Here is a 17,316-nt window from a genome sequence, read left to right as displayed (position 1 = left end):
TGCGACGAAGGGCTCGACGAGTGAATTAACCCATAGACACAGCCCACTGAGTTTCTAGCCGGATCTTCTCAGTTGGTCGCGTTTCTGATCCGGTGATAGATTCTGCGAAGCACTGCTCTTGCTAGGGCCAGTGATAGTAACACTCCCGGTTTGAGCCCCATGAGTTCACCTACACGTGAAGGAGAAGCTGAAATAGCCACTCAAGGCTCAAGGCTATCAGCATAGATAGGAAAAAAAAGGATAATTTAATAGTTCGTATACCAATTTATGAAAAATAATACAAAAAAAGAAAGTTCTTCAACGACTGTGGCAATGAATAAATATTCATAATATAATAAATTAGGAATATACTGATCCTTGTAAGAATATTGATATCATAACATTCCATTTTATCAAAAACCTTGAAGTACCAAATAAAGCAAATCAGATCACGAATACATAAAAATTTGTGTTCAAATTCCAAAATCAGATAAATAGATTTGCAAAACACGATAATATTCATCATCTGAACGACATCCTACACTACAACTGTATACAAGTTTCCTTTTAAAGTTGACATTCATGCCTCGATTTAAGAATCCTTCAAATGGAACTGATTGATATTGAAATGGCTTTATTTTTATTCACTCGGTCCCAAGTGACTAGGAACTGGTTCGATTTGCTAATTTGGTGTAACCCTGATAAGACGTATTTAGAAGTAATTGTAGAACAGAAAATATTGCTAAGAAATTTTTGGACAGCACTAGAAAACCATTAAGGAATTGATTGTTGGAGATACCTTGAAATCGAGGTAGATTGAAGATTAGATTGGATAGGTCTGGACCTATTTATTATACGTTAGGATATATATGTTAGGAAGATTCACTTGCGGTATCAGTAACTGTTAATTGGTAAACCGAGATTATATTATTATATGTTAACTGTATATTATAACCTCTTTATATTTAAAATTGTGGCGGGTATCATCATAGAACACACCATCATACCACACACCACTATACCACATAGAACACAAGATATTTGACAGATACCTAAATCTCCCTTAAAACGTTTTCAAGATAAGCTTGCATATATATTATTATGTATGTATAAGTTCCGAACAACAACATTCGGACCGTTGGTGTACCGTATAATATCATCCGCTCGGCGGAAGATCTTCCCTTTGTCGTAAATACCTCCCACAAAAGTCGTCTATCTTTATTAATTAGAAACTGTTCTCTCTAGGTTGAATTTTAATTAATACCTATGCTTTAATTTTGTTGGCGTATGACTACTTTTTATTAAGCAACTTAACAACGACTATTTATGTTTTTGGCATTTTTAAAATCTATTCTTTGTAGTTCTATTTTTGTCGAGCTTCCTAGCTAGCTCGGTGAGAAAAACATACACTCATATGATATTATTACGCGGCTCGGAAAATATCTTCTCATATACCTATATATCTTCCTCTCTAGACAGCTAGGTGAATAATAAACTATAAATTTAATGTAGAATGGATTTATTATTTATTGTCACTGGTGTCGTTGCTCCTATTCTATTGAATATTAACTTATATCGGGTTTTTAAGCTTAAATAGATGTAACATTCAATACGTCATCGCCATGTTCACAAACGAGTAGTAAGTTTTTTATATTCAAATCATTCTGTAAGATTCTAAATACAAAAAAGCTAGTAGCAAAGTAATATTCGTTTTGGTAATATATAATACAGTAGTTGATGTCATTACATCAATCTATATATATAAAAATGAATTGCTGTTCGTTAGTCTCGCTAAAACTCGAGAACGGCTGGACCGATTTGGCTAATTTTGGTCTTGAATTATTCGTGAAAGTCTAGGGATGGTTTAAAAGGTGAAAAAATATAAAAAAGCTCGGAATTATATAAAAACAAACAATTTTGTTTTTCCTTTGATGTGTCCCCTTGATGTGTTTTTTATTTATCGATTGAGGCACTAAGAAGTCTGCCGGGTCAGCTAGTATACTATAAAATGGCGAGAAAGAACTTACAAGAAGTTTATTTTTCTTGCGCATCGCATTTGGTATACCAAGTTCGTAACATAAAATGTAACACATAGCTTATACTTGAAATAGATAAACTTTGCAAATAGTACTGATAAAAGGCCCTGTTTTAAAAACATCGATTTCCGTCGATAACGTTAAGTTAAAATGCACGCACGGCTCTATTGTATTCCCTTTAGAGTTTGGCGTACGTACTGATTGTTCAAAGTTTGGAGTCGAAGCTAGGATATTATAATTACCATGACACTGCACAGTACAGACCTACCACTTTCTTCTAATGTAACGGCCGTCTGGTGTAGAGGTAAGTGACATGGTCACTACACAAGGGGCTCGCGGGTTCGAATCCCGCCAAGGGAAGATATTTGTATGATAAATATGAATGTCTTTTCCAGGGTTATGGATGTATATTAAATATATGTAGGTATGTGTATAATAAAAATCTTACATTTATTTCCGTTATCTGGTACCTGTAACACAAGTTCTTTACGAATTTATCGCAGGACAAGTTAACGCGGCGTGATTGTTAGTAAATATTTATTTATTTATTTAATGTCCGATGTTGAAGACGCGACAGCTGAAATCAAGAGAACCTGATCACAAGTGCTTAATAAACTTTCCTGTAATTCCTAGGATTATTACGGATATTAGTAATAATTGAATAGAACTGAACATTTATGGGTAAGAGACTCTTACGTGAAAACATACTGTCAAGATGATTATCAGGAAGTGCAGATATGCGATCCCGGCCTCCTGCTGGCGGTTTTCGCAGTGAATGCTCGCTTCATTGTTTTGTGGCAGGTGGGGCGTATTTTATCGACAACTCTGAGGACGCCTTAGCGGGTAGTTTGGGAGTGGTCCTCTAAAAAAACTCTCCAGGGCTGTCGAATCTGACATTTATGTGTAACAATTTTCCACTGAACTCTTGCTTAGGAAAACTAAGGACCCATTATAGGGTTGACAACGGACCATACAATGACGGATGGCGTTAGGCAGACGGCCTATTATTAAATTATAAGAATCACAAAATCGACACGATGAACTGACCCCACTGAGTAATGTACCGATAATTGCCAGATGAAAACCAATATACCGTTTCAACGTTGACGGTATTAAGCCTAATCAGAGATAAACTTCGAGACAATTGTTTATGACACGACAACGGAAACCAGGTACAAGTTCATTGCCCTCTCAAGAGTAGCTCTTAGCAATAGTCTAATTGGGCTCTCACAGTATGCACTGGATTCGCGAGTGACTCACAAGCAACGGGTCGCGCGAAAATCGTGTACACCGCGTCCCACTTTCAGTAATAGACAGATGAAACAGTTTCCGAAATTAAAAGTCATTCTGTATTAATCAAATTTTTATTCTTGTATTCTCTCTGACGTGTGTTTAAAGTAAGTGCGTTTAGTCATAGGCGTATAAACAAACATCTGATTGTCATCACAATGAGACATTTGCATTTTTGCAATTCGATTTATTCAAACGTTACCGAACAAAGAATTAATTGATTAAATATTAAATATACTAATTGATAAAATATTAAAGATATTTTGGTAGTTGTCAGCATCAAACCGAATTTCATTATCTTCGCCCCTTGAACTGCTTTTGGGGTTTGGATGCGATATTTGTTGGCTGCGCGGTTATGTAGATTGGGAAAAGTTGAACTTCCCTACGATTCCTGATTTCTTTACGGAACAATGACAACCTGTACTATTACGCAAGTTTAGGTAAATAACTATGATACTTTTGAGAGCACGTTAATTGGGTTAAAGGTTCTTTTATACATTATAAATGTTACCGCAGGTTGATATGCTTACGATACATATGATAGTATGTGATTACCGTCGGTTATGGACATTGGTAATGCTAGGGACACAGGCAAGTCGATACCTAGAGCAATTTTTAATTCTTGTTTGCAGAGTACGTATAGCTGTATTTTGTTTTTCTAATTTTACGTTTACTACGACAAATATTTATACAGCTAAAACCTTCTTAGTGTAATTCTAAAACTTGATGGTTATACCTACTATAAATCGCGTTGAACGTGGGACGACTGTCTGTCTGTCTGCATTAGTGTAATATTTAAGGGGAAAGGAAACGACTGCAAGAATTGCGTTAGGAAGTGTTTATTACTCTGATGTAGGCGTTGTTTCATTCGTATTATAGAATTATGATAGAAATATTCGATAAGAAACGTAGTCTACAGGTAAGACAGGGGCAATTATTATTAATGAAAATAGTATCGCAATTAACTTAAATTCGAACACTGAGTCGGTATGGATCAAAATCGCCGCCTTTCTTTAGCGACCTAATTGTAAGTGGTTATCGAAGTCTAGAAACGCTATAGACGTAACATGCGCCCATCTACAAACCTGAGATAAAAGGCTATCTGACCATTAAAACTGGCACGAAAATACGACCTCAATCATTAACTTACTATCTCCCTTAAACATAATCCTTTGGGACTACAATAATGTCCACGGTGACGCGGTCTCCGTCAACGTTCATTCAGAGTTGTCCGATTGCGCTGAACTAATTTTAAGTGAAACAGATGTTTTTTCAAATTGTCTCACAACTTTCAGGAAAAATCTGTCGCGGATAATTAACCCTTTTAAATATAAATTAATCATAAGCAATCAATCAAATGTAATCAAGTTTTAGGTATATAATTTTTTTTATTTTTGTTGTCAATGCACTGTCAATTGTACCTATAATTGAGGTGACATCTGCCATGAACTTTTGTCAGTTTGTTAATGTTTTGTATTGATGATTACTTTGTTGGCGCAACTTAATAAATAAATAAATAAATCTTCTTCTTTTCCTCCACCTTATCCCAGTAGGTGGGGTCGGCACAGCTAATTTTTCTCTTCCATTCTCTTCTATCAGCCGTCATCTCAACACTCACTCCTCTCTCTCTCTCTCTCTCTCATATCGTCATTCACACACTCAATCCATGTATTCTTCGGTCGACCTCTTCCCCCTCTACCTTGCACTACGATTTCCATACATCTCCTAGTCACATTTTTTTAATTGCTTAAATGGGTGGACGAGCTCACAGCTCACCTGGTATTAAGTGGTTACTGGAGCCCATAGACATCTACAACGTAAATGCGGTATAGTTGCAGTATATGTAGTTACAACGGCTGCCCCGCCCTTCGAACCGAAACTCAATACTGCTTCACGGCAGAAACAGGTAGGGTGGTGGCACCTACCCGCGCGGACCCACAAGAGATCCTACCACCAGTAACATGCATAAATAAATAAATAAAAATAAACAAATTAAGGATAAATTAATATTCGCATCCGATTAATAAATTCCTTTGATATTAATGCATAATTACAACAGCGGTAAAAGAGGTCGTTTGAGGTACGTGGGTAGCGGACAAGGAGCGCCGCCTACTCGTGACGCAGCATTCTGTGTTCCACACTTTTGTTATTGTGACACTACATGCAAATCATGAGCTCTGGTTGTATGTAATTGAAACGTTTTTTGTTGTTAACGTAATTATCTCGGGCGCGTGGGTGAGGCTTAAGGATCTTCGCAAATGCTGCGGGACTGTAAGACATGTCTTCATACATTATTCGGTTGCAATTGGTCCGAATATTTGTTGAGGTTTATTTATGATTGGCCATTGGATGTTGTACAAACAACAAAAGACTATTCTGGCGGCTTCCCTTAAAAATAAGACAACACAATTCGAAAGAGCGTTTTCAAATTATTCAAGAACATCTGCTTAGAGTAATTAATTTAATAGTCCAAGAGCATCTGTTTTAGAATTATCTTTATTATACTCGTAATATATAATTTCGGTCATATTGCAGTTCGAACAATCTTGAGCGTTTGTTCGTATCTGGTCAAATCGAGGATAATAAGGCCAAGAGGATGAAGTCGCAGCCAATGGACGGATAAGGTAGACACGATCAAGAATAGCTTTCAGCACAGCCCGATAGTGACAGTGAGTCCGCCCGGGTAGGTACCACCACCCTGCCTATTTCTGCCGTGAAGTAGTAATGCGTTTTGAAGGTTAGGGAAGCCATTGTACTGTAAAACTGAGACTTTAGAACTTATAATTACCTCAAAGGCTCCGGTAACCACTTAACATCAGATTTTGATTCTATACGCTATTGCGTATAGCATAAAGAGCTTCTAAAAAATGAAAGAGGGCTTTAATTAAAGAAGGAGATGTAGAATAGATGCACCGACGGACTTATTGCCATTCAGTGAAAGTAATTGGAACACTAACATTTCAGTAGTAGATACCACCGTTAGCGGGGTTGAAGATGAGCTAATTACCGCCTAAGGCACGATCGATACAACGAATATCAATGAATACTTTATCTATATAATTAGAGGAGCGTGCGAAGAAACTAGAACAAGGCGCGCTACAGCGGACCCGTATCTTCATTTCCACAAATATGCCTTAGATACTGAACGAGAAGGGTTATAGCATAACATAGTGCACGTGGATAAACAATTAAATTCCATTACGCGCATTTTCTCAAAAAGGTCCTTTTGGACCTTGCCATCCCAATCCCAATTATACTTTGTGGCGGGTATCCATCATACAACGCAAGATATTTGACAGATACCTGAATCTCGCTTACGACATTTTCAAGATAAGCTTGCATATACATACAAGTTCCGAACAACAACATTCGGACCGTCGGTCTGCCGAGCAATATCACCCGCTCGGTGGAAGATCTTCTCTTTGTCGTATATCTCTACAACTTGTATATGTGTTCGTAATCACAGCGACGTCACACTTGGATATATCTCTTCGCGGTATAAATTAGATCAGACATAATCTATACCTCAGATCTTAAAATATACACAACGATGATCTAAGAGAATTTCAGTTTTGTCGATGAAAAAACTGTTTTTAGCATGAACGAAGAATGAAGTATAAGTTTTGATTTATTTATCATCTTGTTCTAATCACGAAATATAAATAATTCAATATAAGAAATAGGATAATATAATTCGCTCAAAGAAAGAACTAGATGTTTTGGAGTGATTCTTGTTCCACCTCTCTTTCTTTGACTGCACTGGTCTAACACAACTGAACTGTTTCAATTGGTTCAACGGCAAACATTTGTTAATCGAATCACGAAACACAACTTGTTATGTAAGTATTAGAATTGTTAATTCTCCTTGTCCGTTAACTGAAATCGTTCCTTGTAATCATATACCTGATGATTTAACGAAATTGGAATACATCGACCGGTTTCCAAGAACAGATATTTCGAATGATTACATTGTTTCAAGTGTTTACGAAACGGTTTTACATTGTGTTCAAGACTAATACATTGGGATAATTAAATTCTATTTGTGCTTAAAACCATTGCAGAAGCTATTAATACGCGTACATATTCCATGAAGAGCTTTGCCGGGATTTTATAGCACACGACAGGAATCTTCTAGCTTTTAATTAGTATTGTAGCGTTATATTTTTAGCAACCGGGTTAAAATTGTTCTCTAGGTTTCTTAGTGTTAGCCTGTTGAGCTCAATTGCCTAGTCGAGACAAGGGCTACGAAGTTTGGTCGCTAAAAACAATAGAAGTTTCGGGGTATAAATTTAAAATAACTTAATTAAGAACAGAATTTCTTAGATCTCGTTCTCTTTGCACAAATAATACTTTTAGAAATGATACGAGCAATTGTTTGTCGTAAAACAGTAGAGCAGAATATACATCAAATGGATACATCAACAGAAATAGCTCAAAAGCACAATGACTAATTTCATCTAGAGCAGCCTTTCCCAAAGTGGGCGATAATGTCCCCTTGTGGGCGCTATAGGCCTACAGGGGGGCGGTAACAGACCCAGAAAAAAAATGGGGGCGTTGTGTACGGGCTTGGGAGAAGATTTCTAATTTCATCTAGGAAGACTCTTAGACACCAACTGAGCTCTCGCTATAGTGGTTTTTAATTAAGTGAAAAAAGGGGGGCGTTAGAAAAATAAGTGGGCCGTACACAAATTAAGTTTGAGAAGCCCTGATCTAGAGAGACCGGGGATTTTTTTTATTAGACAACCATTATGTATAAGAATTTTAATACAAAAGAGACTGCGGTGTACTTACTATTGTTATTGCTATAAAAGGCGAGCTTTCGAATCAACTGATCATTTGTGATTACTATTGCTTATAAAGAAAAGGAATGAAGAGGCATCAATTCACATCCTACCGTTACCTTGGTGGTTTTAGATATTAATACGCAGATGGCTCCCACTCATAGTATAAATAATTGGAATTAAGAAAAAGAGATAGCAAAAAGGGTAAGTAGATGTTAGTTTTTTTAACCGCCTTCAAAAAATAAGAAGCTTCTGAATTCGTCTTTATTTTTTATGGATTTTACCTCAGAACCTTGTTCTAAGTGAACCGATTTGGACAATCCTAATTTAACAGCCGATGTTTCTCATATAACAAGATCTACATAGTGGTTTTTGAGTTATCATTAATAAGGCATATTTAATTAACTTCGACAAAATTGGTTGTTCTCATTTTATTTTGTGGTCAGTTTTCGTGTTTGTAATACATATATATATTTTTACTTTTTATGTATTATTTTATGTATTTACTTGTACCACATATATAGACTAACATAGTATATACGCAGTTAACATTTAAAAGTGCATCGCATCCTACGTGTGTAGATGTTAACATATTCCTAATTTAGAAAGCTGACATTATATTTCAATTTTTCAACCGCATATGAAACGATTAGCACCGACGCACAGACACACACACATCTGTTTACAATTTTAATGTAATGACTAGTGAAACCCGGTCACAGATCGCTTTGACTATTGCGAAGGATGAATGCGTTTCTCAAACAAAAAAAACTGATTAGTCGGAGCCAAGTGTCACGTACTTCACTTGTCGCAAGTGTGTTTTACTATGTCATAATCATTCCCGGTACTCCTTAGAGTATACATAAGTTTATGTATACTCTAAGCGGTAGTCTCACTGACAGCCCACTGCGTTTCTCGCCGGATCTTTTCAGTGAATCGCGATTCCGATTCGGTGGTAGATTCTGCGAAGCACTGCTTTTACTAGGACTAGTGTTAGCAAATTCTCTCAGATCGAGCCCGCGAGCTGACCTATCCGTCTGGGCGTACCAAGGGCAAAACAAAACTAAAGTTCCGACTTTTTTATTTTTATTTTTATTATGATTGAAAGATTACTGGTGGCCAGGAGGCCTTTCCAGCTTCACCAGAACAGGTGGGTGAGCAAAGGCTCAGCTAGGAGGGGTGGGATTTGCTAACAACTGTTCCGACGTAATAACCGTTCAAACGAAGCGCGATAACAGAGTATGAACAAACAAAGTTCACAAGCTTAGATACAGACTTTTTTTTTTCGTGCCAGACGCCGAACCTCCTACGAGGTCCCCGCGCATAGGGGGGCGCGCGGGGTATGTGGGGCTTGACGATCTGCAAGGTGTTGGGAGCAGACCGCGGACCCAAGAAATTTTAAGCTTAGATACAGCTTTGAACTAACCTGTCCATATGCCAGCACGGTAGCGTTGTATCCATCAAGAGCGGCTTCCACCAGTTTCTTGACGCAGGTTTCGTACAGCTCCTGTTGCGAAGCTGAAGGTTCGAAGGCGTAATCGAAGGTGAAGGCTCTTTCGGTGCCCAATGCCACCCCACCCTCGCCCGCTGGACCACCTGCTCTCGCGCATATACCGCATCCCTCCACAATCTCGGCTGGTGTTTGTGGACGAATCCTGTAGAAAATTAAAATATTAACTATATATAGTTTTTTTTATTGCTTGGATGGGTAGACGAGCTCACAGCCCACCGGGTGCTAAGTGGTTACTGGAGCCCATAGACATCAATAACGTAAATGCACCACCCACCTTGAGATATAAGTTCTAAGGTCTCAGTTTAGTTACACGGCTGCGCCGTGCTTCAAACCGAAACGCATTACTGTTTCACGGCAAAAATAGGCAGGGTGGTACTTACCCGCGCGGACTCACAAGAGGTCCTACTACCAGTAAATTATAATTCCAAGGATACGGCTTTGCAGGTAGTTGTGTGTAAAGATTGTCTGTCCGTCCGGTGGACTGGTACAGTGCGTCAATGCAGTGGTTAGATTCAGAGAAGAAAAGCAGTAAAAATCGTACGATACCCACATATTCATAGTAATCTTAAGATTTAGCCGTAAGGACAGGATTGAGGAGACAACACTTTTGGTTAACTTCGTGTACAATGTTCTTAATGCGAAGTATCGTTTTTATTTTTATTGGTACCTCAACGTGACTGCTATCGCCCACCTATTAAGATGAGGTCGACGCCTCCTGTCAAATGTCCTACGCTCGAAGCCGGAACCCACGATATGATAACTCTACGGCCGTAATAATAATTAAATTATCCATAGTTTTGTATCCGGTGTCTCTAAATCACGTTAGAGAAGCATCGTTACACTGTGTATGCAGTTTGTTGACATTATATTACACGTTGGTGTTCCACGATTCAATAAAGAGCGGAAGTCCCAATTACCGGTCCTAAAGGGAACATGACCGTGGACTTCGGTCAGCGCATGCGCAGTGCATATACAAATCACCCGCTTGAGCCATATTTAAATTATTTTTGAGCCCAACATAGCGGTACAATCAAATAGGCAATGGGTTATTTCTTTTTTTTATACATACACTCATTTAAAGTTCTACAAGCCACTTTTTTCATTTATATTTGACTATAATACCTTCTTTTACACGCGGTTTCCCTGACGTCTATGTAGCCACGTAAAAATATTCCTCTGGAATAATATTTGTTACTAAATGAAACGAACCTTATGCCATTTTCTATCTATATCCATTCCCCGCGTGCATGCAAAATTTCATGACGATTAATTGTGTAAATTAAGACATGAAAGAGTAACAGACTAAACTCACATTCGCGTTTATAATATCATCACTGGCGTTTATGGCAGATTTGACATAAATGAAATTTCATTATAATTTAAAAGAGCTACAGTCTTGAGCTGAATCAGTGCGACATTGTTTGCGTTCATAGTTTTCATGTTCTTTTAAGTCAATCAAACTAATTGGTTCAATGTAATGTTTACCAAAATGCCTATGTAAGGAGAATGGTAATACAAAAAATCGTGTCTTTTCGGATTGACGCACACATGCAAATGGGCTCACATTTCGATTATTAACTTGTCCCCGACAGTTCATAGACATCACAACCTGATTTTCACCCACGTTGTAAAACAACGTCGAAGATTTCAATTAGATTGAATACAAAGAGAGAGATAGAGAAACTCGCATAGAAGGAGTAGGTATAACGATATTTCCTTATAATGATGATTTTATTCGATAACATCGAGCGGCATAAAGGTTATGTTAGGTTATGTTCTAAAATAAAAACAATTTACAGTGAAGTGTGAAGTTTAAAGTCTTAGCGAAACTTTAAAAAAAAAAATACGTGTTTTGCTAACGACCGTTATAAGATACCACAGCGGTGCTGTATTCCTATGACGACCTTGAAACCCGATTGTCGACGGAGCACTTTTCTAAGAACCCCGAGCTGTAACAACTAGCTTTATAGTAAGCCTCATAAATATGTAGATTTGTTTTTTTTTACCCATCGGGCTTCCGTCTTGGTTCGTCTCCTACCCGCCCCAATACATACGTCGCAGTACATGTACATAACGACATTGTGTATATACGTTTTACGATAGACGCAGCAAGCCGTGACCGGAGTTTTATTTATTTATTGCTTAGATGGGTGGACGAGCTCACAGCCCACCTGGTGTTAAGTGATTAATGGAGACCATAGACATCCACAATGTAAATGCGCCACCCACCTTGAGATATAAGTTCTAAGGTTTCACCGTGGAAGTCAATCGTGAACATTTGTTAAGTACGTCTTTCATTAAAAAAATTGGTACCCGCCTGCGGGATTCGAACACCGTTGCATCGCTCGATACGAATGCACCGGACGTCTTATCCTTTAGACCACGACGACTTCGATAATTATGAACTGAAATAATAATAGTCTGGCTAGTACATGATCAGGTGGTTCGATCATATCCGCACCACACCAGAAACCCCCATTCCACGAAGCCCCTCAAGCGACCAATGATCGGAAACGCTGGAAGGACATTACAAAAAATTAAATCCTGTCTAAACATGATGGTCACGACCCTCAACAGTGAGGAAAGGACGCGAGGAGGAGGGGGAGACATGATAATATAGTAAAATTGCAGTTCGATGATACAATCGTTATTTTATTGAATATCCTGATTAATCTTTTGTGTTTTTTACTATCCTTGTAGGCAGACTAGCATACGGCCCACCTGATGGTGGGTGGTTACCGTCGCTCGTGGACGAAAACAATGCCAGAGCAAGGCCGCCGCCTACCGAAACTATTGCTCGCATTGAACTTACGTCAAGATGAACAGTTCTTTTGAAGCAGAAGTTTTTTTTGCTTAGATGGGTGGACAAGCTCACAGCCCACCTGATGTTAAGTGGTTACTGGAGCCCATGGACATTTACAACGTACATGCGCCACCCACTTTGAGATATAAGTTCTGAGTTCTCAGTATAGTTACAAGGGCTGCCCCACCCTTCAAACCTAAGCGCCTTAATGCTTCACGGCAGAAATAGGCGGGGTGGTGGTACCTACCCGTGCGGACGCACAAAAGATCCTACCACCACTCACAAAAGGTTAGAAGGGTAGCCTGGCAAAGATATTGCTCTACTATTATTATATTATACAGTAGCTTTACACCCGCAGCCTGCGTGGACTAATGTATATCACGTCCTTGGAAATTCATGCTCAGTGGTAGACAGAGAAGTAGCCCATCGTCTGTTACCAGTGTTCAAGCTAAGCCCACACTAAGCCTCATCAAAATAGGTTCAGTGGTTTAAGTGTAAAAACGTAACAAATAGACAGAATTAATATTGTTATAATTTATAAAAAAATAATTATATGTTATTATCATTATTATATGTTTACCTGAGAAAATTTTACGAAAATTCGTAATTTTCTAGATAAATGCGGGAACAACTGCATAAACAAGATAGAAAGTAATTCTAAAACTCTTAGTAAATTACTCTTTGAAGTCATCGTGGGCTGGGAAGTCGTAGGCCATCCAGCCCCCAGATTGCCTATGCGACACAACGACAAAGCCACTGGCCAACTTAATACATAAGATCTAATTCAAATTCAAATCGAAATGCATGCGGCACAATTGGGCGTGAATCGCGATTGGCCCTAACACCTAACCAGTCTTGAAGTTTTTTTCTTTTTTTTTCCACAGGAGAAAATCGCCGGATCCCCACCCGCGCGGCAGGTGGTGTATGTGGGAGTTGAACCTCACTAAAAACTCCTGCCGCTCACAACCGGCGCCCTACCTCGGACCGGGCCGGAGCCCAGTCTTGGCTGTAGAGACGGCGGGACAGGATTGACGCAGAGCACATTACATCCATCCCACCGTCCCACGGACGCCAGACCGGCGGCCGCCAGCGACACGACCACCGGTTCCCTCGTTCAGCGGGCCGAGAGCCCGCCTTGATGGCGCCGCGTTACACCTTCCCCCAGACCGGTTGGGGGAACGCGGTCTACCATCACCCGGCTTCCTACTGCGGGTGAGCGTGCAAAGCACGCCACCCCACGTCTGGGTCTCTCCCCGCACAAAACGGGTGGGACCCCTAGCTCTTAGGGAGCCAGGTCACGGATACGACCCCGGTCCCGACCCCCAACCAGTCTTGAAGTTAGGTGCTTTTAGGTGCCTCAAGCACCGGTCACCGTCCTCGCCGAACCCGTCGCTTGCGATGAAGAGCTCGACGAGTAAATTGACACATAGACACAGCCCACTGAGTTTCTCGCCTGATCCGGTGGTAGATTCTGCGAAGCATTGCTCTTGCTAGGGCCGGTCAGCAACACTCCGGTTTGAGCCCAATGAGCTCACCTACACGTCAAGGAGAAGCTGAAATAGCCTCTTAAGACTATCAGCATAGGTAGGGGAAAACAAAACCTGAAGTTCCTCACGTGTCATAAAATGGGCTTTTCAAATAGAAGTCTAATCGGTTCCAATATCAAAACGAATTGAATACATAGCCTTGGATGGTTACGACACAGTAAGCTGGCGACAAGTCGACGACACAAGAGGACAAATAAACTAAATTAACACGTAGACGTCGACTTCCTCGTGTTCGCAGCATGCAATTTCAGTTTGTATCAAACAATTTACTGGTGCCATATTCAGCATATATCCAGCGTCAATAGTTCGTAGATTGTAAGGAGCTAGTTTGCGTTCAGTTGTACTTGTTTTTTTTCCACTTTCATGTTTTAAGGATAGTAAGTAATATATGTATTACGAATCGGGTGATTTAATTTACCATGTCAAGACTGATGGAGACGTATAACACCAGATAGATGTCTTTAGACATTCCGTTAAATTTGTTAATAAATTGTTTTCCTTTTTTCCAAATCAAATTTAATCTAGAGTCCAGAATGCTAATGTTACGCCGGTAAGTGTAACGCAATCTATCGCCGAATAGTCGAACGAATATCGAAGGATCTAGTAGCGCCCAGAATGCTCGGGAAGTACAACGCCATCTATTGACAGATAGCGGAAACTACTACTAGAGATGTGTAGAATATTCTCGATAATTCTAGGGATGAGGTATCGGCTATAAAAGCATTGTAGAGATGGCACGCAGTCAGTCAGTAATCGGAACTACTCGAAGCGAAACAGCGAACGGATCACCTGAAGCGAAGCCGAAGAAGTGAATTAAGAATATTAAAGTGTTCTGTGAGTGTTCTAAGTGATAAATACAGTTTTAAGTTGTACTTTGGTGGAACATTTATTTATCCCGAACCCCAGCGCGTAACACTAGCAATCATTAGAAAGACAAAACAAAAGAAAAAGAAAACGGAGGTAGTTTGAAATGTATGCGTCGTAATTTGAGATTTTCAAAAACGCAACGTTAATAACACCGTGCACTGCGCTATAAGTACATGCCCTGAATACCTGTTGTTCGTTCACCCTCCTTCGATACGGCTGCGTGTGCTTGTGCAGTGTTGTGTGCCGACCGACGACAGGCTGCAGGTACGACAAAGTAATTGCACTTGGGCACTCCGTATTTAGACACGGTATGGCGAATGAACGTGCAGGAGCGTAACCAGAATTTGCAACGCGAATTTCTTTATTTATAAATTTAACAAATAAATAAATTATTGTTGCTCTTGCTAAAAAAAAAAATTATTGCTTAGATGGGTGGACGAGCTCACGGCCCACCTGGTGTTAAGTGTTTATCTTGACAGAAGAGTCCTAAGGTCTCAGTGGTAACAGTACGACGGCTACCACACCCTTTAAGCCGGTAGGCATTACTGCTTCACGGCAGAAACAGGCAGGGTGGTGGTACCTACCCGTGCGGGCTCAAAAGACGTTCTACCACCAGTAAGTTTACGTTTCGTTTACTTTAAAGTGTAATTTATGTTATTTACATTGTAATACTAAGATAAATGTATTTTGAACACGACAAAAATGAAATTACAATGCTAAGTCTCGCTTGAGCTCACGAAGTCGTCCGTTAAACTATTATTAAGAGAATGTAAATAAATAAATAAAAACATAATAGCAATAACGTAAGCACAACAATTAACTTTCGAGAAACTGTGATTCTACTACGATTTCATTTAACTTCTAACTAGTAATTCATGAGAGTCGACTGCAAGTCCAAGTCTGCAACAGCGGCGCCTATTGTTCGCGAGTATTGAATTTCACAATGGGCTGCACGCGAGCGTCGACGAGGAGACGGCCCGCTGGACATCGCACGCCAGATGCACAAAGACTTTAAAAACGGATTCAAATCAAGAAATCGAAAAAAATGTACTATTATATCGGCTTAAATTTCATTAGAATTGATGAGAGTCACTTTGAGCCCCGTGAGCTTACCTACTTGTTAGGGTTACGCTGAAATGGCCTCTCAAGGCTATCATTAGGTAAGGTAGGAAAAAAAGATTCGGCAGTGCAGTAGTTATAGCACCTGACCGTTGCGCCGAGGGTCGTAGATTCGAGTCCCACATCGGGCAAATGTTCGTGTCAAGAACATGTTTTTTTTATCTGGGCGTTTATTATATATATATATTTAAAAGCATATAAGTATGTATGTCGGTCTCTGGTACCGATAACACAAGGAATCCTAATTTGAGGCCGGATGACCGTGCGTGATTTGTGCCCAGTTATTTATTAATTTATCGAGTTATTCGAAATGTGAATAGATCAAAAGAAATCGGACACATTGCACGATTAGTTCAATGCAAAAGGAATCCAAGTAATTTACTAGATCTTCAGTCTTTGTTATACGAGTATGTGTGTAGATTTATGTGAAATGAATTACATAAAACGATTTTACATTTCTAATTAATTCGATATGCTGTCTTTTTGACTAATTCGGTTTGAAAGTCGTCGTGGCCTAAAGGATAAGACGTCCGGTGCATTCGTAGCGATGCAACGGTGTTCGAATCCCGCAAGCGGGTACCAATTTTTCTAATGAAATACGTACTTAACAATTGTTCATGATTGACTTCCACGGTGAAGGAATAACATCGTGTAATAAAAATCAAGCCCGCAAAATTATAATTTGCGTAATTACTGGTGGTAGGACCACTTGTGAGTCCGCACGGGTAGGTACCACCGCCCCGCCTATTTCTGCCGTGAAGCAGTAATGCGTTTCGGTTTGAAGGGTGGGGCAGCCGTTGTAACTATACTTGAGACCTTAGAACTTGTATCTCAAGGTGGCGCATTTACGTTGTGGATATCTATGGGCTCCAGTAACCACTTAACACTAGGTGTCTGTTAGCTCGTCCACACATCTAGGCAATAAAAAAACCTTTTAGGATTGTTGATTTAATTTTTGTATATTACAGAATTATGGTAGGCAGCGGGATGGCTCTGCTCCTGGCATTGCTGACGTCCATGAGAGACGGTAACCACTCACCATCAGGTGGGCCGTATGCTCATCTGCCTATACGGCAATAAAAAAAAAAGAATGTCTCTCAGTTCAGTGTGCCTATTGACATAGGCCTCTTCTAACATTTTCCATTGTTCTCTATGCTTAGCAACTCTCCTCCATTGCAGACCGGCTGTCAACTTGATCTCATCCTCACATCTACTATGCTTCTTCTTCTCAGTCGTATGCACTCTTGGCAGAGTGGTCGTGGTCATCACTTTGGTTGGTGGTGCGCTTCACCAGACGTCGCCATTCCTCGCGTACCGCGGCCCTTCTTGTGCACTCGCTAACGGGACCGTTTAGAGCTGCCTTTATTTGGTCGGTCCATCG

At 39.8% G+C, this 17,316-nt stretch overlaps 1 protein-coding gene across 3 annotated transcripts in view; it reads right to left on the bottom strand.

The window, feature by feature from the left end:
* Window positions 1-17,316, bottom strand: part of Klp31E (kinesin-like protein 31E) — a 90,160-nt gene that overhangs the window by 55,076 nt on the left and 17,768 nt on the right. For all 3 annotated transcript variants that reach the window (XM_028174179.2, XM_028174178.2, XM_028174181.2), the window contains exon 3: window positions 9,513-9,741. In XM_028174179.2, coding sequence (XP_028029980.2) covers window positions 9,513-9,741 — 229 coding nt within the window. The remainder of the gene's footprint in view (window positions 1-9,512; window positions 9,742-17,316) is intronic.

Source organism: Bombyx mandarina, chromosome 05 (genome assembly GCF_030267445.1).
Source record: "Bombyx mandarina strain Sakado chromosome 05, ASM3026744v2".
In the NCBI taxonomy this organism is placed as follows: domain Eukaryota; kingdom Metazoa; phylum Arthropoda; class Insecta; order Lepidoptera; family Bombycidae; genus Bombyx; species Bombyx mandarina.
Note: the sequence above shows the minus strand (reverse complement) of the source record. Positions and strands in the feature narration are given on the sequence as shown.